General features: G+C 46.0%; 7 protein-coding genes and 1 long non-coding RNA gene across 8 annotated transcripts in view; all 8 read right to left on the bottom strand.

Moving 5' to 3' along the window:
* Positions 1-155: 155 nt before the first annotated feature.
* LOC146964008 (uncharacterized) lies at positions 156-3,562 on the bottom strand. The gene is made up of 13 exons (XM_085768085.1): positions 3,540-3,562; positions 3,366-3,450; positions 3,090-3,236; positions 2,793-3,004; positions 2,587-2,690; positions 2,387-2,505; positions 2,109-2,276; positions 1,689-1,888; positions 1,480-1,592; positions 1,197-1,303; positions 888-1,064; positions 373-581; positions 156-282 (listed from the first exon to the last, which is right to left on the bottom strand). The coding sequence occupies exons 3-13, from the start codon at positions 3,198-3,200 to the stop codon at positions 156-158; spliced, it is 1,647 nt and encodes a 548-aa protein (XP_085624211.1). The 5' UTR covers positions 3,201-3,236; positions 3,366-3,450; positions 3,540-3,562.
* Positions 3,563-3,889: 327 nt separating this feature from the next.
* Positions 3,890-5,047, bottom strand: LOC146964007 (uncharacterized; the record flags this gene model as incomplete). Its single annotated transcript, XM_085768084.1, has 4 exons — positions 3,890-4,016; positions 4,107-4,315; positions 4,622-4,798; positions 4,931-5,047. Coding segments are annotated over 4 exons (630 nt in total), but the record flags the coding sequence as incomplete, so codon positions are not given.
* A 1,409-nt stretch (positions 5,048-6,456) lies between these two features.
* On the bottom strand, positions 6,457-7,166 carry LOC146964006 (uncharacterized). Its single transcript, XR_015034705.1, has 3 exons — positions 7,014-7,166; positions 6,594-6,793; positions 6,457-6,497 (listed from the first exon to the last, which is right to left on the bottom strand). It is a non-coding gene; the product is annotated as an uncharacterized LOC146964006 (long non-coding RNA).
* Positions 7,167-7,233: 67 nt separating this feature from the next.
* On the bottom strand, positions 7,234-11,317 carry LOC146964005 (uncharacterized). The gene is made up of 17 exons (XM_085768083.1): positions 11,223-11,317; positions 11,023-11,141; positions 10,745-10,912; positions 10,325-10,524; positions 10,116-10,228; positions 9,833-9,939; positions 9,524-9,700; positions 9,012-9,217; positions 8,817-8,921; positions 8,706-8,731; positions 8,445-8,472; positions 8,271-8,355; positions 7,995-8,141; positions 7,698-7,909; positions 7,492-7,595; positions 7,281-7,410; positions 7,234-7,240 (listed from the first exon to the last, which is right to left on the bottom strand). The coding sequence occupies exons 1-17, from the start codon at positions 11,293-11,295 to the stop codon at positions 7,234-7,236; spliced, it is 2,007 nt and encodes a 668-aa protein (XP_085624209.1). The 5' UTR covers positions 11,296-11,317.
* Positions 11,318-12,298: 981 nt separating this feature from the next.
* On the bottom strand, positions 12,299-14,152 carry LOC146964004 (uncharacterized). Its single transcript, XM_085768082.1, has 8 exons — positions 14,059-14,152; positions 13,850-13,962; positions 13,567-13,673; positions 13,258-13,434; positions 12,743-12,951; positions 12,548-12,652; positions 12,437-12,462; positions 12,299-12,318 (listed from the first exon to the last, which is right to left on the bottom strand). The coding sequence occupies exons 1-8, from the start codon at positions 14,106-14,108 to the stop codon at positions 12,299-12,301; spliced, it is 807 nt and encodes a 268-aa protein (XP_085624208.1). The 5' UTR covers positions 14,109-14,152.
* A 252-nt stretch (positions 14,153-14,404) lies between these two features.
* Positions 14,405-18,608, bottom strand: LOC146964003 (uncharacterized). The gene is made up of 16 exons (XM_085768080.1): positions 18,493-18,608; positions 18,215-18,382; positions 17,794-17,993; positions 17,585-17,697; positions 17,302-17,408; positions 16,993-17,169; positions 16,478-16,686; positions 16,283-16,387; positions 16,171-16,196; positions 15,910-15,937; positions 15,736-15,820; positions 15,460-15,606; positions 15,163-15,374; positions 14,958-15,060; positions 14,820-14,876; positions 14,405-14,647 (listed from the first exon to the last, which is right to left on the bottom strand). Exons 3-16 carry the CDS (start codon positions 17,955-17,957, stop codon positions 14,405-14,407), a joined length of 1,776 nt encoding a protein of 591 aa, XP_085624206.1. The 5' UTR covers positions 17,958-17,993; positions 18,215-18,382; positions 18,493-18,608.
* A 51-nt stretch (positions 18,609-18,659) lies between these two features.
* Positions 18,660-19,315, bottom strand: LOC146964002 (uncharacterized). Its single transcript, XM_085768079.1, has 3 exons — positions 19,196-19,315; positions 18,899-19,110; positions 18,660-18,795 (listed from the first exon to the last, which is right to left on the bottom strand). The coding sequence occupies exons 1-3, from the start codon at positions 19,304-19,306 to the stop codon at positions 18,660-18,662; spliced, it is 459 nt and encodes a 152-aa protein (XP_085624205.1). The 5' UTR covers positions 19,307-19,315.
* Positions 19,316-19,996: 681 nt separating this feature from the next.
* The window catches only part of LOC146964001 (uncharacterized), a 7,228-nt gene continuing 6,773 nt past the window's right edge, over positions 19,997-20,451 (bottom strand). The window contains exons 8-9 of the mRNA XM_085768078.1: positions 20,214-20,422; positions 19,997-20,123 (exon numbers count right to left, since the gene is read on the bottom strand). Of these exons, the coding sequence (XP_085624204.1) occupies positions 19,997-20,123; positions 20,214-20,422 (336 nt within the window). The remainder of the gene's footprint in view (positions 20,124-20,213; positions 20,423-20,451) is intronic.

The following is a 20,451-nucleotide window of genomic DNA, read 5'->3' as shown; positions in this document are numbered from 1 at the left end:
AACAAACAAACAAAAATCCTGTGCCACACTTTGGAATTCATGCATTACTGACAGAAATGTGCTTACCGAGAAGGAATCCGCAAGTGAGCAACCTGTTTGAAAGGAAAATGAAATGAGGGCACAACATCAGTACAGCTTTCATCACAGAAATTCAATCAGGCTTTTATTAACAAGTACGTCAACGTACGGGGAAATCTCTCCTTGAGTGACTTCATGCTTGATCTCACACCCTGTGACAGGTCCAGTGGTAGGAATGTCAAACTTTGCCGAAGACCAGTGAGTCTGAAGGAAGAGAACACAAATCATTGCGGCACAGCTTGACCTCATGCAAAGCCAAAGGGCCTGACTTTGGTCTTGAGAAATGTCTCTTACATGGCTGCGTAGGATGCACAGCTGATGTTGTTGGGGATCACCACCAAGCTGCCAGGAGAGAGGCTGGCCAACACAGTGGCCAAATTGACCTGAAACCACAGCTTATAGTCTTTTGGCTTAAAGTCCCCAAATTCAGGAGCAAAGCCTGTCAAGGTCAGGTTCAAGATGGTGTCTCGTACAGCTGGATTTCCGATGTGGGTGATGTTTTTCTGGAAATGGAAGGGTTGGTGTGTCAGTTCCAAAGGACATTTTACCTTTCACAACACGTTGTACAGTAGCAAGGACAGCAGCACATTTGCCGACAACTTTGAACTTCTGCCCATGGGGAACACATTTAAGGCATCACCGAGAGCAATTCATTCATCAAGGGTATCAGGAATTTGTCACTTTGAGCCTGATCTCGGCCCCTTATTGGCTTCTGCAAACATACCCAGGGCCAAGCACAAGTTGTGCATGACCCGTGGATCAGACAGCTTTATATGGGAATTTTGGAAATGTTGAAGTCAAGTGTTCACCTGCTTGCTGATGTTTGTGAATGTCTGGAAAAACTGATTGAGCTGGTTGCCATTGGGGGACTCTGTCAAGCTTGTCAAGACCTCTCTTACAATGGTTTCATTTTCCAATGCGCCACTTTCTGGATCGAAGAACAGCTCAGCCTTCTGGTTTCCTGAAAGGGAGTCCACAACTGCCACCTGGTGACAGAGGATAAACAAATGGTTTTCCCTGTTAACAAGGTCAAATCGCCCATGTGTGTAGCGATTCCGAGTTCAAAATATTGTGCTGCAGCTTTCAAGGCAGATTGGTAGTTGGAAAGGACCACTTACCCCAGAGAGGTTGAAGACTTTGAGGTCAGAGTATGTTGCGTGTGTAGAAAATGGACCCAGGTTTGACTGTAGCCACTGGGCATCACTCTGAATTCCCTGTCTACAAACTGAGGACCATAGAGGGAAGTAAGCATATGCAGCATTTAGCAAACATGATTTTCCATCGATACACGGGTCACTGGTCAAAAGCAGGTTTTCTAATCAGTGCCTTTTCAGCATATTCTTTGACAATTTCAAGCTCTCACAAACATCTACATGGCACATTCCACTGCACCAGCCCTACCTGGCTCATTGATGACGCTTTCAGATTCTCTCAGGTAGGCTAGCAGAACAGCTGTGATGGCTTGCTGTTCCCGCCACGGGATTGCCGGGAAAACTTTGCCCATTCCACTCACCCTGCAAAGGCCGAAAAGAAACATTGTTACCAGTCCCTCATCAATGTTTTCCCACCTTGATGCAATGCAACCTGCTTGTGTTTGAAAAGCTACTCACACAACATGGTAGTTTGTGCAGTTGATATTTGAGGTTGTGTTCTTGAGCATCACTGCACTGAAACTTGGGAGGAAAAGAAGTAGCTTCCCGTGGAACCAATCAAACCAGTCGCCTGACTTGAATTGTGGGAAATGTGGACTGATGATGGCAAAGGTCTTGTTCATCACACGATCTCTCACAACAGTTTGGAACTCAGGCTCCTGTCAAATGATGACATGAGTGGATTTAAACAGTTTACATGTGGCAAGTGCACATTTAGAGGGTTATAGGAAGGATGGAACGAAATATAGGAATACTGGACAGGAATGTGTCCCCTGCAACTGCTGTAGAGGTTTAGATGCACATCTACTGTAAGTACTGCCTGTGCTGGGGGAAAAGGCAAGGACTGCCCGTGCTGCCCAAGTGTTGAGAGTAGCCAACCTGTTCAACTGCTGCCAGCTCTGTCAGGAATTCATCCACATTTTCCAGAGCATTTCCCTCCTCAAGGCGCTCAAACACACGATCGATTTGGTCTGTGTCATTCGAGTCCGGGGAGCTTAGCGTTAGCTGTGCCACTTGAGCAGGAGTGAACACTGACAACGAGTCGGCCTGCGAAAGGAATTCCACATGCAATCAAACAACTGTATTTGCAAACCCATAGCTAAGACCTGTGGTGGAAAATTGCTGCCATAAATTCTACAATCACACTGGCCACTCACACTGGAGAAGTTAGGATTGAGGACTTGCAATTCCTGCAGGGTTGCAAAGGCAGAGAAGTTACCAAGGTGTGCCTGCAGCCACTGCTTACTACCTTTGCTGGAGGACACACAGCCAGGATCTGCAAAAGAAGACAGAGATAATGACATTGGCAGTGCACCACCACAAGTCACCACCACGACTTCACCAAACAGAGCCTTACCCGATGAGTCATTTCTTGAAAGGAATGGCTTGATGAAATGACTGTAGACTGCTTGAGCTTTTTCTCTGTCCATGGATGGTCTTTGGCTGCTGAATGCCTGGATGCTAAAATTCAAGAGAGCACTTTTAACATCTGAACAAGTATAAAACTGTTGGTGACTCTACAGCCTGGTTCAGAGTGGAGTGTTATGTCAAATGTTTGCTTACACAGTCTGGTACGTCAGGCAGCTGAAGTTCCTGGAGCCCAGGCATGATAGGAAGTTGCGGGAGGGAGAAGCCAAAAACGGACGGATCTTTTTCTGGAACCAGCTGCTGACAAAGCTGCCGTTCTGCAGCTGCGCCTGGCTGAAGTTGGCAATTCTCACCTCTCCAAGAGCCTCAAGGGCATGCGATGGCGATGGGAAGCTGCTGTTGGGGGCCTGGGATTGGAAAATTAACTTTAGGCTTCATGCTGAAGTCAGACGGGAAAACACAGACTTTGTGAAGTCATAGGATTGGATTTACCATGGTGGCCAATGAGTCAAGGGCCTCGTCGATTGCAGGTGTGGCTTTTTGGAAGAAAAGCTTCCACACCTCCACCGGGTATGTCGTCTGGCTCTCAAGTGAGCATTTCATCAGTGTCACCAAGTTGTTCCGTGTGAGATTGATAGCCTTGGAAAAAAAGACAACAAGAATTACAGCAAAAACTCTCCAATCTCAGAGAGATTTGTCTTGAGATGGCCATTTAGCAAAAGTCCAATCTTTCTCTGAGAGTCACAGATATTCAAAATAGACCCTTACCGATGAGCAGGCATGTGCAGTGATGGTAGAATTGCATGAGGCTCCAGAGGAATTGCCAGTGGACTGGGTTTGTTCCAGGTGTGAGCTGAGGAAGACAATGTCCCCTTAGTTAGCCCATGTAAAAGACATTTACCTATGCAAACTCAGCACCAGACAGCACTGTAATACACCTACCCATTGACTGAAGCACAGATGAGGTCCTCTGTGAAAAGACCAAATTCAGGTATTAGAAATTGTACCCTCAGGATGAAATTTCCTCACCGCAACTGGAAGGTCTCCTAATTGACACACTTACCATCAACTGGGGTCTCCTTGCACTGTAGACAAGTAAAGCATAATTGTTAGTCTAGTGACAAGGCCCCTCCAAAAAACAAACAAACAAAAATCCTGTGCCACACTTTGGAATTCATGCATTACTGACAGAAATGTGCTTACCGAGAAGGAATCCGCAAGTGAGCAACCTGTTTGAAAGGAAAATGAAATGAGGGCACAACATCAGTACAGCTTTCATCACAGAAATTCAATCAGGCTTTTATTAACAAGTACGTCAACGTACGGGGATATCTCTCCTTGAGTGACTTCATGCTTGATCTCACACCCTGTGACAGGTCCAGTGGTAGGAATGTCAAACTTTGCCGAAGACCAGTGAGTCTGAAGGAAGAGAACACAAATCATTGCGGCACAGCTTGACCTCATGCAAAGCCAAAGGGCCTGACTTTGGTCTTGAGAAATGTCTCTTACATGGCTGCGTAGGATGCACAGCTGATGTTGTTGGGGATCACCACCAAGCTGCCAGGAGAGAGGCTGGCCAACACAGTGGCCAAATTGACCTGAAACCACAGCTTATAGTCTTTTGGCTTAAAGTCCCCAAATTCAGGAGCAAAGCCTGTCAAGGTCAGGTTCAAGATGGTGTCTCGTACAGCTGGATTTCCGATGTGGGTGATGTTTTTCTGGAAATGGAAGGGTTGGTGTGTCAGTTCCAAAGGACATTTTACCTTTCACAACACGTTGTACAGTAGCAAGGACAGCAGCACATTTGCCGACAACTTTGAACTTCTGCCCATGGGGAACACATTTAAGGCATCACCGAGAGCAATTCATTCATCAAGGGTATCAGGAATTTGTCACTTTGAGCCTGATCTCGGCCCCTTATTGGCTTCTGCAAACATACCCAGGGCCAAGCACAAGTTGTGCATGACCCGTGGATCAGACAGCTTTATATGGGAATTTTGGAAATGTTGAAGTCAAGTGTTCACCTGCTTGCTGATGTTTGTGAATGTCTGGAAAAACTGATTGAGCTGGTTGCCATTGGGGGACTCTGTCAAGCTTGTCAAGACCTCTCTTACAATGGTTTCATTTTCCAATGCGCCACTTTCTGGATCGAAGAACAGCTCAGCCTTCTGGTTTCCTGAAAGGGAGTCCACAACTGCCACCTGGTGACAGAGGATAAACAAATGGTTTTCCCTGTTAACAAGGTCAAATCGCCCATGTGTGTAGCGATTCCGAGTTCAAAATATTGTGCTGCAGCTTTCAAGGCAGATTGGTAGTTGGAAAGGACCACTTACCCCAGAGAGGTTGAAGACTTTGAGGTCAGAGTATGTTGCGTGTGTAGAAAATGGACCCAGGTTTGACTGTAGCCACTGGGCATCACTCTGAATTCCCTGTCTACAAACTGAGGACCATAGAGGGAAGTAAGCATATGCAGCATTTAGCAAACATGATTTTCCATCGATAGGGGAGAGTGGGGTAATGTGAGACACCGGGTAATGTGAGACACCCCCTATATCTAGAAAACGGAACACGTTTATGGTCATCTGACCATTATGTTTTCAAGCCCCTTCCATTTCCCCAAGGCCATGAAGGAGAGGACCTCATGATGCTGTGGAAAGCATGTTTTTTTCACAAAAATATGATTTTTGCATGTAAAAGTAAATTTTCTTGGTGTCAACTTAATCGACTGTTGTGCCAAAGCAAATTGATTCAGGTAGAAAAACTTATATGATACATGATGATGAACTACCAACACATAAAACCATGTGATGATTCTAGCTGAAAATTAGCCTGAATTTCTAAGAGAGGTCGTTTTTTTAAAAATGGGGGTGTTGGGGTAAAGTGAGACAAATGCTGCGGGGTAAAGTGAGACCATGGATGTATTATAATAAATCCATGAGACACTGTGAGCACACCACACACAAAGAGTTACACTAGAATCTCGTCCCCCAAGCCAGAAATCTTGTGTGATCAAACATGATCTGTAGCCACACTGCTTTGTTATGCTATGTGCTCTTCAGTCAGCTCGCTTAATATTGGTTACATTCAATTTTAGTCACATTCCACTTTGTCGGCTCCCCCCACATAAAAGAGGACTTTTGATCAAAATAGTCACGATTGTCGGGTCCTACAATCTGACCCCCAGACTATCTAACTGGTTCTATCTGTCATTTGAATGTTAATTAAAACATTTTGTGTTGTATTTGATTTTGTTCTTGAGTTACTTTGTGTTTAGAAAAAAAAGTGCTTAATTGACCAATCCCCATGATTCTGTTACTAGTCCGACATTAGTTTTGGGAAGTGTGGTTGTCAAGCTGTCAGGATTCTAACTGTTACAACATGTGTTGTTATGGTAGTTTCAGGGTGGAAAAAGTAAGTGGATCAGTTTACCCCATTGATTTCTCTGGTTTGTCTCAGTTTACCCCTGAGCTGGGGTAAAGTGAGACACAAGACCACTTTTTTTTAAACAATCATATTTTCACTGTCCTTTGTCCTGAATACATTCTGATAATTTCCATTGCTAGGAAACATCCTGAATTAATGGGAAATGTGTAAATTTTACTGATAAATCATTTTAGCTCGCTTAGAGGGGAGCAAATGTAAAAAGTGTCTCACTTTACCCCACTCTCCCCTACACGGGTCACTGGTCAAAAGCAGGTTTTCTAATCAGTGCCTTTTCAGCATATTCTTTGACAATTTCAAGCTCTCACAAACATCTACATGGCACATTCCACTGCACCAGCCCTACCTGGCTCATTGATGACGCTTTCAGATTCTCTCAGGTAGGCTAGCAGAACAGCTGTGATGGCTTGCTTTTCCCGCCACGGGATTGCCGGGAAAACTTTGCCCATTCCACTCACCCTGCAAAGGCCGAAAAGAAACATTGTTACCAGTCCCTCATCAATGTTTTCCCACCTTGATGCAATGCAACCTGCTTGTGTTTGAAAAGCTACTCACACAACATGGTAGTTTGTGCAGTTGATATTTGAGGTTGTGTTCTTGAGCATCACTGCACTGAAACTTGGGAGGAAAAGAAGTAGCTTCCCGTGGAACCAATCAAACCAGTCGCCTGACTTGAATTGTGGGAAATGTGGACTGATGATGGCAAAGGTCTTGTTCATCACACGATCTCTCACAACAGTTTGGAACTCAGGCTCCTGTCAAATGATGACATGAGTGGATTTAAACAGTTTACATGTGGCAAGTGCACATTTAGAGGGTTATAGGAAGGATGGAACGAAATATAGGAATACTGGACAGGAATGTGTCCCCTGCAACTGCTGTAGAGGTTTAGATGCACATCTACTGTAAGTACTGCCTGTGCTGGGGGAAAAGGCAAGGACTGCCCGTGCTTCCCAAGTGTTGAGAGTAGCCAACCTGTTCAACTGCTGCCAGCTCTGTCAGGAATTCATCCACATTTTCCAGAGCATTTCCCTCCTCAAGGCGCTCAAACACACGATCGATTTGGTCTGTGTCATTCGAGTCCGGGGAGCTTAGCGTTAGCTGTGCCACTTGAGCAGGAGTGAACACTGACAACAAGTCGGCCTGCGAAAGGAATTCCACATGCAATCAAACAACTGTATTTGCAAACCCATAGCTAAGACCTGTGGTGGAAAATTGCTGCCATAAATTCTACAATCACACTGGCCACTCACACTGGAGAAGTTAGGATTGAGGACTTGCAATTCCTGCAGGGTTGCAAAGGCAGAGAAGTTACCAAGGTGTGCCTGCAGCCACTGCTTACTACCTTTGCTGGAGGACACACAGCCAGGATCTGCAAAAGAAGACAGAGATAATGACATTGGCAGTGCACCACCACAAGTCACCACCACGACTTCACCAAACAGAGCCTTACCCGATGAGTCATTTCTTGAAAGGAATGGCTTGATGAAATGACTGTAGACTGCTTGAGCTTTTTCTCTGTCCATGGATGGTCTTTGGCTGCTGAATGCCTGGATGCTAAAATTCAAGAGAGCACTTTTAACATCTGAACAAGTATAAAACTGTTGGTGACTCTACAGCCTGGCTCAGAGTGGAGTGTTATGTCAAATGTTTGCTTACACAGTCTGGTACGTCAGGCAGCTGAAGTTCCTGGAGCCCAGGCATGATAGGAAGTTGCGGGAGGGAGAAGCCAAAAACGGACGGATCTTTTTCTGGAACCAGCTGCTGACAAAGCTGCCGTTCTGCAGCTGCGCCTGGCTGAAGTTGGCAATTCTCACCTCTCCAAGAGCCTCAAGGGCATGCGATGGCGATGGGAAGCTGCTGTTGGGGGCCTGGGATTGGAAAATTAACTTTAGGCTTCATGCTGAAGTCAGACGGGAAAACACAGACTTTGTGAAGTCATAGGATTGGATTTACCATGGTGGCCAATGAGTCAAGGGCCTCGTCGATTGCAGGTGTGGCTTTTTGGAAGAAAAGCTTCCACACCTCCACCGGGTATGTCGTCTGGCTCTCAAGTGAGCATTTCATCAGTGTCACCAAGTTGTTCCGTGTGAGATTGATAGCCTTGGAAAAAAAGACAACAAGAATTACAGCAAAAACTCTCCAATCTCAGAGAGATTTGTCTTGAGATGGCCATTTAGCAAAAGTCCAATCTTTCTCTGAGAGTCACAGATATTCAAAATAGACCCTTACCGATGAGCAGGCATGTGCAGTGATGGTAGAATTGCATGAGGCTCCAGAGGAATTGCCAGTGGACTGGGTTTGTTCCAGGTGTGAGCTGAGGAAGACAATGTCCCCTTAGTTAGCCCATGTAAAAGACATTTACCTATGCAAACTCAGCACCAGACAGCACTGTAATACACCTACCCATTGACTGAAGCACAGATGAGGTCCTCTGTGAAAAGACCAAATTCAGGTATTAGAAATTGTACCCTCAGGATGAAATTTCCTCACCGCAACTGGAAGGTCTCCTAATTGACACACTTACCATCAACTGGGGTCTCCTTGCACTGTAGACAAGTAAAGCATAATTGTTAGTCTAGTGACAAGGCCCCTCCAAAAAACAAACAAACAAAAATCCTGTGCCACACTTTGGAATTCATGCATTACTGACAGAAATGTGCTTACCGAGAAGGAATCCGCAAGTGAGCAACCTGTTTGAAAGGAAAATGAAATGAGGGCACAACATCAGTACAGCTTTCATCACAGAAATTCAATCAGGCTTTTATTAACAAGTACGTCAACGTACGGGGAAATCTCTCCTTGAGTGACTTCATGCTTGATCTCACACCCTGTGACAGGTCCAGTGGTAGGAATGTCAAACTTTGCCGAAGACCAGTGAGTCTGAAGGAAGAGAACACAAATCATTGCGGCACAGCTTGACCTCATGCAAAGCCAAAGGGCCTGACTTTGGTCTTGAGAAATGTCTCTTACATGGCTGCGTAGGATGCACAGCTGATGTTGTTGGGGATCACCAAGCTGCCAGGAGAGAGGCTGGCCAACACAGTGGCCAAATTGACCTGAAACCACAGCTTATAGTCTTTTGGCTTAAAGTCCCCAAATTCAGGAGCAAGGCCTGTCAAGGTCAGGTTCAAGATGGTGTCTCGTACAGCTGGATTTCCGATGTGGGTGATGTTTTTCTGGAAATGGAAGGGTTGGTGTGTCAGTTCCAAAGGACATTTTACCTTTCACAACACGTTGTACAGTAGCAAGGACAGCAGCACATTTGCCGACAACTTTGAACTTCTGCGCATGGGGAACACATTTAAGGCATCACTGAGAGCAATTCATTCATCAAGGGTATCAGGAATTTGTCACTTTGAGCCTGATCTCGGCCCCTTATTGGCTTCTGCAAACATACCCAGGGCCAAGCACAAGTTGTGCATGACCCGTGGATCAGACAGCTTTATATGGGAATTTTGGAAATGTTGAAGTCAAGTGTTCACCTGCTTGCTGATGTTTGTGAATGTCTGGAAAAACTGATTGAGCTGGTTGCCATTGGGGGACTCTGTCAAGCTTGTCAAGACCTCTCTTACAATGGTTTCATTTTCCAATGCGCCACTTTCTGGATCGAAGAACAGCTCAGCCTTCTGGTTTCCTGAAAGGGAGTCCACAACTGCCACCTGGTGACAGAGGATAAACAAATGGTTTTCCCTGTTAACAAGGTCAAATCGCCCATGTGTGTAGCGATTCCGAGTTCAAAATATTGTGCTGCAGCTTTCAAGGCAGATTGGTAGTTGGAAAGGACCACTTACCCCAGAGAGGTTGAAGACTTTGAGGTCAGAGTATGTTGCGTGTGTAGAAAATGGACCCAGGTTTGACTGTAGCCACTGGGCATCACTCTGAATTCCCTGTCTACAAACTGAGGACCATAGAGGGAAGTAAGCATATGCAGCATTTAGCAAACATGATTTTCCATCGATACACGGGTCACTGGTCAAAAGCAGGTTTTCTAATCAGTGCCTTTTCAGCATATTCTTTGACAATTTCAAGCTCTCACAAACATCTACATGGCACATTCCACTGCACCAGCCCTACCTGGCTCATTGATGACGCTTTCAGATTCTCTCAGGTAGGCTAGCAGAACAGCTGTGATGGCTTGCTGTTCCCGCCACGGGATTGCCGGGAAAACTTTGCCCATTCCACTCACCCTGCAAAGGCCGAAAAGAAACATTGTTACCAGTCCCTCATCAATGTTTTCCCACCTTGATGCAATGCAACCTGCTTGTGTTTGAAAAGCTACTCACACAACATGGTAGTTTGTGCAGTTGATATTTGAGGTTGTGTTCTTGAGCATCACTGCACTGAAACTTGGGAGGAAAAGAAGTAGCTTCCCGTGGAACCAATCAAACCAGTCGCCTGACTTGAATTGTGGGAAATGTGGACTGATGATGGCAAAGGTCTTGTTCATCACACGATCTCTCACAACAGTTTGGAACTCAGGCTCCTGTCAAATGATGACATGAGTGGATTTAAACAGTTTACATGTGGCAAGTGCACATTTAGAGGGTTATAGGAAGGATGGAACGAAATATAGGAATACTGGACAGGAATGTGTCCCCTGCAACTGCTGTAGAGGTTTAGATGCACATCTACTGTAAGTACTGCCTGTGCTGGGGGAAAAGGCAAGGACTGCCCGTGCTGCCCGAGTGTTGAGAGTAGCCAACCTGTTCAACTGCTGCCAGCTCTGTCAGGAATTCATCCACATTTTCCAGAGCATTTCCCTCCTCAAGGCGCTCAAACACACGATCGATTTGGTCTGTGTCATTCGAGTCCGGGGAGCTTAGCGTTAGCTGTGCCACTTGAGCAGGAGTGAACACTGACAACGAGTCGGCCTGCGAAAGGAATTCCACATGCAATCAAACAACTGTATTTGCAAACCCATAGCTAAGACCTGTGGTGGAAAATTGCTGCCATAAATTCTACAATCACACTGGCCACTCACACTGGAGAAGTTAGGATTGAGGACTTGCAATTCCTGCAGGGTTGCAAAGGCAGAGAAGTTACCAAGGTGTGCCTGCAGCCACTGCTTACTACCTTTGCTGGAGGACACACAGCCAGGATCTGCAAAAGAAGACAGAGATAATGACATTGGCAGTGCACCACCACAAGTCACCACCACGACTTCACCAAACAGAGCCTTACCCGATGAGTCATTTCTTGAAAGGAATGGCTTGGTGAAATGACTGTAGATTGCTTGAGCTTTTTCTCTGTCCATGGATGGTCTTTGGCTGCTGAATGCCTGGATGCTAAAATTCAAGAGAGCACTTTTGACATCTGAACAAGTATAAAACTGTTGGTGACTCTACAGCCTGGCTCAGAGTGGAGTGTTATGTCAAATGTTTGCTTACACAGTCTGGTACGTCAGGCAGCTGAAGTTCCTGGAGCCCAGGCATGATAGGAAGTTGCGGGAGGGAGAAGCCAAAAACGGACGGATCTTTTTCTGGAACCAGCTGCTGACAAAGCTGCCGTTCTGCAGCTGCGCCTGGCTGAAGTTGGCAATTCTCACCTCTCCAAGAGCCTCAAGGGCATGCGATGGCGATGGGAAGCTGCTGTTGGGGGCCTGGGATTGGAAAATTAACTTTAGGCTTCATGCTGAAGTCAGACGGGAAAACACAGACTTTGTGAAGTCATAGGATTGGATTTACCATGGTGGCCAATGAGTCAAGGGCCTCGTCGATTGCAGGTGTGGCTTTTTGGAAGAAAAGCTTCCACACCTCCACCGGGTATGTCGTCTGGCTCTCAAGTGAGCATTTCATCAGTGTCACCAAGTTGTTCCGTGTGAGATTGATAGCCTTGGAAAAAAAGACAACAAGAATTACAGCAAAAACTCTCCAATCTCAGAGAGATTTGTCATGAGATGGCCATTTAGCAAAAGTCCAATCTTTCTCTGAGAGTCACAGATATTCAAAATAGACCCTTACCGATGAGCAGGCATGTGCAGTGATGGTAGAATTGCATGAGGCTCCAGAGGAATTGCCAGTGGACTGGGTTTGTTCCAGGTGTGAGCTGAGGAAGACAATGTCCCCTTAGTTAGCCCATGTAAAATACATTTACCTATGCAAACTCAGCACCAGACAGCACTGTAATACACCTACCCATTGACTGAAGCACAGATGAGGTCCTCTGTGAAAAGACCAAATTCAGGTATTAGAAATTGTACCCTCAGGATGAAATTTCCTCACCGCAACTGGAAGGTCTCCTAATTGACACACTTACCATCAACTGGGGTCTCCTTGCACTGTAGACAAGTAAAGCATAATTGTTAGTCTAGTGATAAGGCCCCTTCAAAAAACAAACAAACAAAAATCCTGTGCCACACTTTGGAATTCATGCATTACTGACAGAAATGTGCTTACCGAGAAGGAATCCGCAAGTGAGCAACCTGTTTGAAAGGAAAATGAAATGAGGGCACAACATCAGTACAGCTTTCATCACAGAAATTCAATCAGGCTTTTATTAACAAGTACGTCAACGTACGGGGAAATCTCTCCTTGAGTGACTTCATGCTTGATCTCACACCCTGTGACAGGTCCAGTGGTAGGAATGTCAAACTTTGCCGAAGACCAGTGAGTCTGAAGGAAGAGAACACAAATCATTGCGGCACAGCTTGACCTCATGCAAAGCCAAAGGGCCTGACTTTGGTCTTGAGAAATGTCTCTTACATGGCTGCGTAGGATGCACAGCTGATGTTGTTGGGGATCACCACCAAGCTGCCAGGAGAGAGGCTGGCCAACACAGTGGCCAAATTGACCTGAAACCACAGCTTATAGTCTTTTGGCTTAAAGTCCCCAAATTCAGGAGCAAGGCCTGTCAAGGTCAGGTTCAAGATGGTGTCTCGTACAGCTGGATTTCCGATGTGGGTGATGTTTTTCTGGAAATGGAAGGGTTGGTGTGTCAGTTCCAAAGGACATTTTACCTTTCACAACACGTTGTACAGTAGCAAGGACAGCAGCACATTTGCCGACAACTTTGAACTTCTGCGCATGGGGAACACATTTAAGGCATCACCGAGAGCAATTCATTCATCAAGGGTATCAGGAATTTGTCACTTTGAGCCTGATCTCGGCCCCTTATTGGCTTCTGCAAACATACCCAGGGCCAAGCACAAGTTGTGCATGACCCGTGGATCAGACAGCTTTATATGGGAATTTTGGAAATGTTGAAGTCAAGTGTTCACCTGCTTGCTGATGTTTGTGAATGTCTGGAAAAACTGATTGAGCTGGTTGCCATTGGGGGACTCTGTCAAGCTTGTCAAGACCTCTCTTACAATGGTTTCATTTTCCAATGCGCCACTTTCTGGATCGAAGAACAGCTCAGCCTTCTGGTTTCCTGAAAGGGAGTCCACAACTGCCACCTGGTGACAGAGGATAAACAAATGGTTTTCCCTGTTAACAAGGTCAAATCGCCCATGTGTGTAGCGATTCCGAGTTCAAAATATTGTGCTGCAGCTTTCAAGGCAGATTGGTAGTTGGAAAGGACCACTTACCCCAGAGAGGTTGAAGACTTTGAGGTCAGAGTATGTTGCGTGTGTAGAAAATGGACCCAGGTTTGACTGTAGCCACTGGGCATCACTCTGAATTCCCTGTCTACAAACTGAGGACCATAGAGGGACGTAAGCATATGCAGCATTTAGCAAACATGATTTTCCATCGATACACGGGTCACTGGTCAAAAGCAGGTTTTCTAATCAGTGCCTTTTCAGCATATTCTTTGACAATTTCAAGCTCTCACAAACATCTACATGGCACATTCCACTGCACCAGCCCTACCTGGCTCATTGATGACGCTTTCAGATTCTCTCAGGTAGGCTAGCAGAACAGCTGTGATGGCTTGCTGTTCCCGCCACGGGATTGCCGGGAAAACTTTGCCCATTCCACTCACCCTGCAAAGGCCGAAAAGAAACATTGTTACCAGTCCCTCATCAATGTTTTCCCACCTTGATGCAATGCAACCTGCTTGTGTTTGAAAAGCTACTCACACAACATGGTAGTTTGTGCAGTTGATATTTGAGGTTGTGTTCTTGAGCATCACTGCACTGAAACTTGGGAGGAAAAGAAGTAGCTTCCCGTGGAAACCAATCACACCAGTCGCCTGACTTGAATTGTGGGAAATGTGGACTGATGATGGCAAAGGTCTTGTTCATCACACGATCTCTCACAACAGTTTGGAACTCAGGCTCCTGTCAAATGATGACATGAGTGGATTTAAACAGTTTACATGTGGCAAGTGCACATTTAGAGGGTTATAGGAAGGATGGAACGAAATATAGGAATACTGGACAGGAATGTGTCCCCTGCAACTGCTGTAGAGGTTTAGATGCACATCTACTGTAAGTACTGCCTGTGCTGGGGGAAAAGGCAAGGACTGCCCGTGCTGCCCGAGTGTTGAGAGTAGCCAACCTGTTCAACTGCTGCCAGCTCTGTCAGGAATTCATCCACATTTTCCAGAGCATTTCCCTCCTCAAGGCGCTCAAACACACGATCGATTTGGTCTGTGTCATTCGAGTCCGGGGAGCTTAGCGTTAGCTGTGCCACTTGAGCAGGAGTGAACACTGACAACGAGTCGGCCTGCGAAAGGAATTCCACATGCAATCAAACAACTGTATTTGCAAACCCATAGCTAAGACCTGTGGTGGAAAATTGCTGCCATAAATTCTACAATCACACTGGCCACTCACACTGGAGAAGTTAGGATTGAGGACTTGCAATTCCTGCAGGGTTGCAAAGGCAGAGAAGTTACCAAGGTGTGCCTGCAGCCACTGCTTACTACCTTTGCTGGAGGACACACAGCCAGGATCTGCAAAAGAAGACAGAGATAATGACATTGGCAGTGCACCACCACAAGTCACCACCACGACTTCACCAAACAGAGCCTTACCGATGAGTCATTTCTTGAAAGGAATGGCTTGATGAAATGACTGTAGACTGCTTGAGCTTTTTCTCTGTCCATGGATGGTCTTTGGCTGCTGAATGCCTGGATGCTAAAATTCAAGAGAGCACTTTTAACATCTGAACAAGTATAAAACTGTTGGTGACTCTACAGCCTGGCTCAGAGTGGAGTGTTATGTCAAATGTTTGCTTACACAGTCTGGTACGTCAGGCAGCTGAAGTTCCTGGAGCCCAGGCATGATAGGAAGTTGCGGGAGGGAGAAGCCAAAAACGGACGGATCTTTTTCTGGAACCAGCTGCTGACAAAGCTGCCGTTCTGCAGCTGCGCCTGGCTGAAGTTGGCAATTCTCACCTCTCCAAGAGCCTCAAGGGCATGCGATGGCGATGGGAAGCTGCTGTTGGGGGCCTGGGATTGGAAAATTAACTTTAGGCTTCATGCTGAAGTCAGACGGGAAAACACAGACTTTGTGAAGTCATAGGATTGGATTTACCATGGTGGCCAATGAGTCAAGGGCCTCGTCGATTGCAGGTGTGGCTTTTTGGAAGAAAAGCTTCCACACCTCCACCGGGTATGTCGTCTGGCTCTCAAGTGAGCATTTCATCAGTGTCACCAAGTTGTTCCGTGTGAGATTGATAGCCTTGGAAAAAAAGACAACAAGAATTACAGCAAAAACTCTCCAATCTCAGAGAGATTTGTCATGAGATGGCCATTTAGCAAAAGTCCAATCTTTCTCTGAGAGTCACAGATATTCAAAATAGACCCTTACCGATGAGCAGGCATGTGCAGTGATGGTAGAATTGCATGAGGCTCCAGAGGAATTGCCAGTGGACTGGGTTTGTTCCAGGTGTGAGCTGAGGAAGACAATGTCCCCTTAGTTAGCCCATGTAAAATACATTTACCTATGCAAACTCAGCACCAGACAGCACTGTAATACACCTACCCATTGACTGAAGCACAGATGAGGTCCTCTGTGAAAAGACCAAATTCAGGTATTAGAAATTGTACCCTCAGGATGAAATTTCCTCACCGCAACTGGAAGGTCTCCTAATTGACACACTTACCATCAACTGGGGTCTCCTTGCACTGTAGACAAGTAAAGCATAATTGTTAGTCTAGTGATAAGGCCCCTTCAAAAAACAAACAAACAAAAATCCTGTGCCACACTTTGGAATTCATGCATTACTGACAGAAATGTGCTTACCGAGAAGGAATCCGCAAGTGAGCAACCTGTTTGAAAGGAAAATGAAATGAGGGCACAACATCAGTACAGCTTTCATCACAGAAATTTCAATCAGGCTTTTATTAACAAGTACGTCAACGTACGGGGAAATCTCTCCTTGAGTGACTTCATGCTTGATCTCACACCCTGTGACAGGTCCAGTGGTAGGAATGTCAAACTTTGCCGAAGACCAGTGAGTCTGAAGGAAGAGAACACAAATCATTGCGGCACAGCTTGACCTCATGCAAAGCCAAAGGGCCTGACTTTGGTCTTGAGAAATGTCTCTTACATGGCTGCGTAGGATGCACAGCTGATGTTGTTGGGGATCACCACCAAGCTGCCAGGAGAGAGGCTGGCCAACACAGTGGCCAAATTGACCTGAAACCACAGCTTATAGTCTTTTGGCTTAAAGTCCCCAAATTCAGGAGCAAGGCCTGTCAAGGTCAGGTTCAAGATGGTGTCTCGTACAGCTGGATTTCCGATGTGGGTGATGTTTTTCTGGAAATGGAAGGGTTGGTGTGTCAGTTCCAAAGGACATTTTACCTTTCACAACACGTTGTACAGTAGCAAGGACAGCAGCACATTTGCCGACAACTTTGAACTTCTGCGCATGGGGAACACATTTAAGGCATCACCGAGAGCAATTCATTCATCAAGGGTATCAGGAATTTGTCACTTTGAGCCTGATCTCGGCCCCTTATTGGCTTCTGCAAACATACCCAGGGCCAAGCACAAGTTGTGCATGACCCGTGGATCAGACAGCTTTATATGGGAATTTTGGAAATGTTGAAGTCAAGTGTTCACCTGCTTGCTGATGTTTGTGAATGTCTGGAAAAACTGATTGAGCTGGTTGCCATTGGGGGACTCTGTCAAGCTTGTCAAGACCTCTCTTACAATGGTTTCATTTTCCAATGCGCCACTTTCTGGATCGAAGAACAGCTCAGCCTTCTGGTTTCCTGAAAGGGAGTCCACAACTGCCACCTGGTGACAGAGGATAAACAAATGGTTTTCCCTGTTAACAAGGTCAAATCGCCCATGTGTGTAGCGATTCCGAGTTCAAAATATTGTGCTGCAGCTTTCAAGGCAGATTGGTAGTTGGAAAGGACCACTTACCCCAGAGAGGTTGAAGACTTTGAGGTCAGAGTATGTTGCGTGTGTAGAAAATGGACCCAGGTTTGACTGTAGCCACTGGGCATCACTCTGAATTCCCTGTCTACAAACTGAGGACCATAGAGGGAAGTAAGCATATGCAGCATTTAGCAAACATGATTTTCCATCGATACACGGGTCACTGGTCAAAAGCAGGTTTTCTAATCAGTGCCTTTTCAGCATATTCTTTGACAATTTCAAGCTCTCACAAACATCTACATGGCACATTCCACTGCACCAGCCCTACCTGGCTCATTGATGACGCTTTCAGATTCTCTCAGGTAGGCTAGCAGAACAGCTGTGATGGCTTGCTGTTCCCGCCACGGGATTGCCGGGAAAACTTTGCCCATTCCACTCACCCTGCAAAGGCCGAAAAGAAACATTGTTACCAGTCCCTCATCAATGTTTTCCCACCTTGATGCAATGCAACCTGCTTGTGTTTGAAAAGCTACTCACACAACATGGTAGTTTGTGCAGTTGATATTTGAGGTTGTGTTCTTGAGCATCACTGCACTGAAACTTGGGAGGAAAAGAAGTAGCTTCCCGTGGAACCAATCAAACCAGTCGCCTGACTTGAATTGTGGGAAATGTGGACTGATGATGGCAAAGGTCTTGTTCATCACACGATCTCTCACAACAGTTTGGAACTCAGGCTCCTGTCAAATGATGACATGAGTGGATTTAAACAGTTTACATGTGGCAAGTGCACATTTAGAGGGTTATAGGAAGGATGGAACGAAATATAGGAATACTGGACAGGAATGTGTCCCCTGCAACTGCTGTAGAGGTTTAGATGCACATCTACTGTAAGTACTGCCTGTGCTGGGGGAAAAGGCAAGGACTGCCCGTGCTGCCCGAGTGTTTGAGAGTAGCCAACCTGTTCAACTGCTGCCAGCTCTGTCAGGAATTCATCCACATTTTCCAGAGCATTTCCCTCCTCAAGGCGCTCAAACACACGATCGATTTGGTCTGTGTCATTCGAGTCCGGGGAGCTTAGCGTTAGCTGTGCCACTTGAGCAGGAGTGAACACTGACAACGAGTCGGCCTGCGAAAGGAATTCCACACTGCAATCAAACAACTGTATTTGCAAACCATAGCTAAGACCTGTGGTGGAAAATTGCTGCCATAAATTCTACAATCACACTGGCCACTCACACTGGAGAAGTTAGGATTGAGGACTTGCAATTCCTGCAGGGTTGCAAAGGCAGAGAAGTTACCAAGGTGTGCCTGCAGCCACTGCTTACTACCTTTGCTGGAGGACACACAGCCAGGATCTGCAAAAGAAGACAGAGATAATGACATTGGCAGTGCACCACCACAAGTCACCACCACGACTTCACCAAACAGAGCCTTACCGATGAGTCATTTCTTGAAAGGAATGGCTTGATGAAATGACTGTAGACTGCTTGAGCTTTTTCTCTGTCCATGGATGGTCTTTGGCTGCTGAATGCCTGGATGCTAAAATTCAAGAGAGCACTTTTAACATCTGAACAAGTATAAAACTGTTGGTGGACTCTACAGCCTGGCTCAGAGTGGAGTGTTATGTCAAATGTTTGCTTACACAGTCTGGTACGTCAGGCAGCTGAAGTTCCTGGAGCCCAGGCATGATAGGAAGTTGCGGGAGGGAGAAGCCAAAAACGGACGGATCTTTTTCTGGAACCAGCTGCTGACAAAGCTGCCGTTCTGCAGCTGCGCCTGGCTGAAGTTGGCAATTCTCACCTCTCCAAGAGCCTCAAGGGCATGCGATGGCGATGGGAAGCTGCTGTTGGGGGCCTGGGATTGGAAAATTAACTTTAGGCTTCATGCTGAAGTCAGACGGGAAAACACAGACTTTGTGAAGTCATAGGATTGGATTTACCATGGTGGCCAATGAGTCAAGGGCCTCGTCGATTGCAGGTGTGGCTTTTTGGAAGAAAAGCTTCCACACCTCCACCGGGTATGTCGTCTGGCTCTCAAGTGAGCATTTCATCAGTGTCACCAAGTTTGTTCCGTGTGAGATTGATAGCCTTGGAAAAAAAGACAACAAGAATTACAGCAAAAACTCTCCAATCTCAGAGAGATTTGTCTTGAGATGGCCATTTAGCAAAAGTCCAATCTTTCTCTGAGAGTCACAGATATTCAAAATAGACCCTTACCGATGAGCAGGCATGTGCAGTGATGGTAGAATTGCATGAGGCTCCAGAGGAATTGCCAGTGGACTGGGTTTGTTCCAGGTGTGAGCTGAGGAAGACAATGTCCCCTTAGTTAGCCCATGTAAAAGACATTTACCTATGCAAACTCAGCACCAGACAGCACTGTAATACACCTACCCATTGACTGAAGCACAGATGAGGTCCTCTGTGAAAAGACCAAATTCAGGTATTAGAAATTGTACCCTCAGGATGAAATTTCCTCACCACAAATGGAAGGTCTCCTAATTGACACACTTACCATCAACTGGGGTCTCCTTGCACTGTAGACAAGTAAAGCATAATTGTTAGTCTAGTGACAAGGCCCCTCCAAAAAACAAACAAACAAAAATCCTGTGCCACACTTTGGAATTCATGCATTACTGACAGAAATGTGCTTACCGAGAAGGAATCCGCAAGTGAGCAACCTGTTTGAAAGGAAAATGAAATGAGGGCACAACATCAGTACAGCTTTCATCACAGAAATTCAATCAGGCTTTTATTAACAAGTACGTCAACGTACGGGGAAATCTCTCCTTGAGTGACTTCATGCTTGATCTCACACCCTGTGACAGGTCCAGTGGTAGGAATGTCAAACTTTGCCGAAGACCAGTGAGTCTGAAGGAAGAGAACACAAATCATTGCGACACAGCTTGACCTCATGCAAAGCCAAAGGGCCTGACTTTGGTCTTGAGAAATGTCTCTTACATGGCTGCGTAGGATGCACAGCTGATGTTGTTGGGGATCACCACCAAGCTGCCAGGAGAGAGGCTGGCCAACACAGTGGCCAAATTGACCTGAAACCACAGCTTATAGTCTTTTGGCTTAAAGTCCCCAAATTCAGGAGCAAGGCCTGTCAAGGTCAGGTTCAAGATGGTGTCTCGTACAGCTGGATTTCCGATGTGGGTGATGTTTTTCTGGAAATGGAAGGGTTGGTGTGTCAGTT

Source organism: Trachurus japonicus, chromosome 22, assembly GCF_045865225.1.
Source record: "Trachurus japonicus isolate A0001 chromosome 22, Traja_1.0".
Classification (NCBI taxonomy): domain Eukaryota; kingdom Metazoa; phylum Chordata; class Actinopteri; order Carangiformes; family Carangidae; genus Trachurus; species Trachurus japonicus.
This window is presented reverse-complemented; position numbering and strand designations above follow the sequence as displayed.

Bases quoted from the DNA above. Each gene is read 5' to 3' on its own strand.
- LOC146964008 (XM_085768085.1), bottom strand. From the start codon at position 3,200: ATGAAATGCTCACTTGAGAGCCAGACGACATACCCGGTGGAGGTGTGG. The intron at 2,277-2,386 runs GTGAGTGGCCAG...TTCCTTTCGCAG, and splicing joins TCAATCCTAACTTCTCCAGT to GCCGACTCGTTGTCAGTGTT. The intron at 582-887 runs GTGAACACTTGA...TTCCATTTCCAG, and splicing joins TCACAAACATCAGCAAGCAG to AAAAACATCACCCACATCGG.
- LOC146964005 (XM_085768083.1), bottom strand. From the start codon at position 11,295: ATGGACAGAGAAAAAGCTCAAGCAATCTACAGTCATTTCACCAAGCCA. The intron at 8,142-8,270 runs GTAAGGGTCTAT...TTTTTTTCCAAG, and splicing joins CTGCACATGCCTGCTCATCG to GCTATCAATCTCACACGGAA. The intron at 7,910-7,994 runs GTAAATCCAATC...TTCCAATCCCAG, and splicing joins TTGACTCATTGGCCACCATG to GCCCCCAACAGCAGCTTCCC.
- LOC146964004 (XM_085768082.1), bottom strand. From the start codon at position 14,108: ATGCTCAAGAACACAACCTCAAATATCAACTGCACAAACTACCATGTT. The intron at 13,435-13,566 runs GTAAGTGGTCCT...CTCTGTCACCAG, and splicing joins AAGTCTTCAACCTCTCTGGG to GTGGCAGTTGTGGACTCCCT. The intron at 12,319-12,436 runs GTAAGCACATTT...ACTTGTCTACAG, and splicing joins CACTTGCGGATTCCTTCTCG to TGCAAGGAGACCCCAGTTGA.
- LOC146964003 (XM_085768080.1), bottom strand. From the start codon at position 17,957: ATGAACAAGACCTTTGCCATCATCAGTCCACATTTCCCACAATTCAAG. The intron at 15,375-15,459 runs GTAAATCCAATC...TTCCAATCCCAG, and splicing joins TTGACTCATTGGCCACCATG to GCCCCCAACAGCAGCTTCCC. The intron at 15,061-15,162 runs GTAAGCAAACAT...CTTGAATTTTAG, and splicing joins TGCCTGACGTACCAGACTGT to CATCCAGGCATTCAGCAGCC.
- LOC146964002 (XM_085768079.1), bottom strand. From the start codon at position 19,306: ATGAAATGCTCACTTGAGAGCCAGACGACATACCCGGTGGAGGTGTGG. The intron at 19,111-19,195 runs GTAAATCCAATC...TTCCAATCCCAG, and splicing joins TTGACTCATTGGCCACCATG to GCCCCCAACAGCAGCTTCCC. The intron at 18,796-18,898 runs GTAAGCAAACAT...CTTGAATTTTAG, and splicing joins TGCCTGACGTACCAGACTGT to CATCCAGGCATTCAGCAGCC.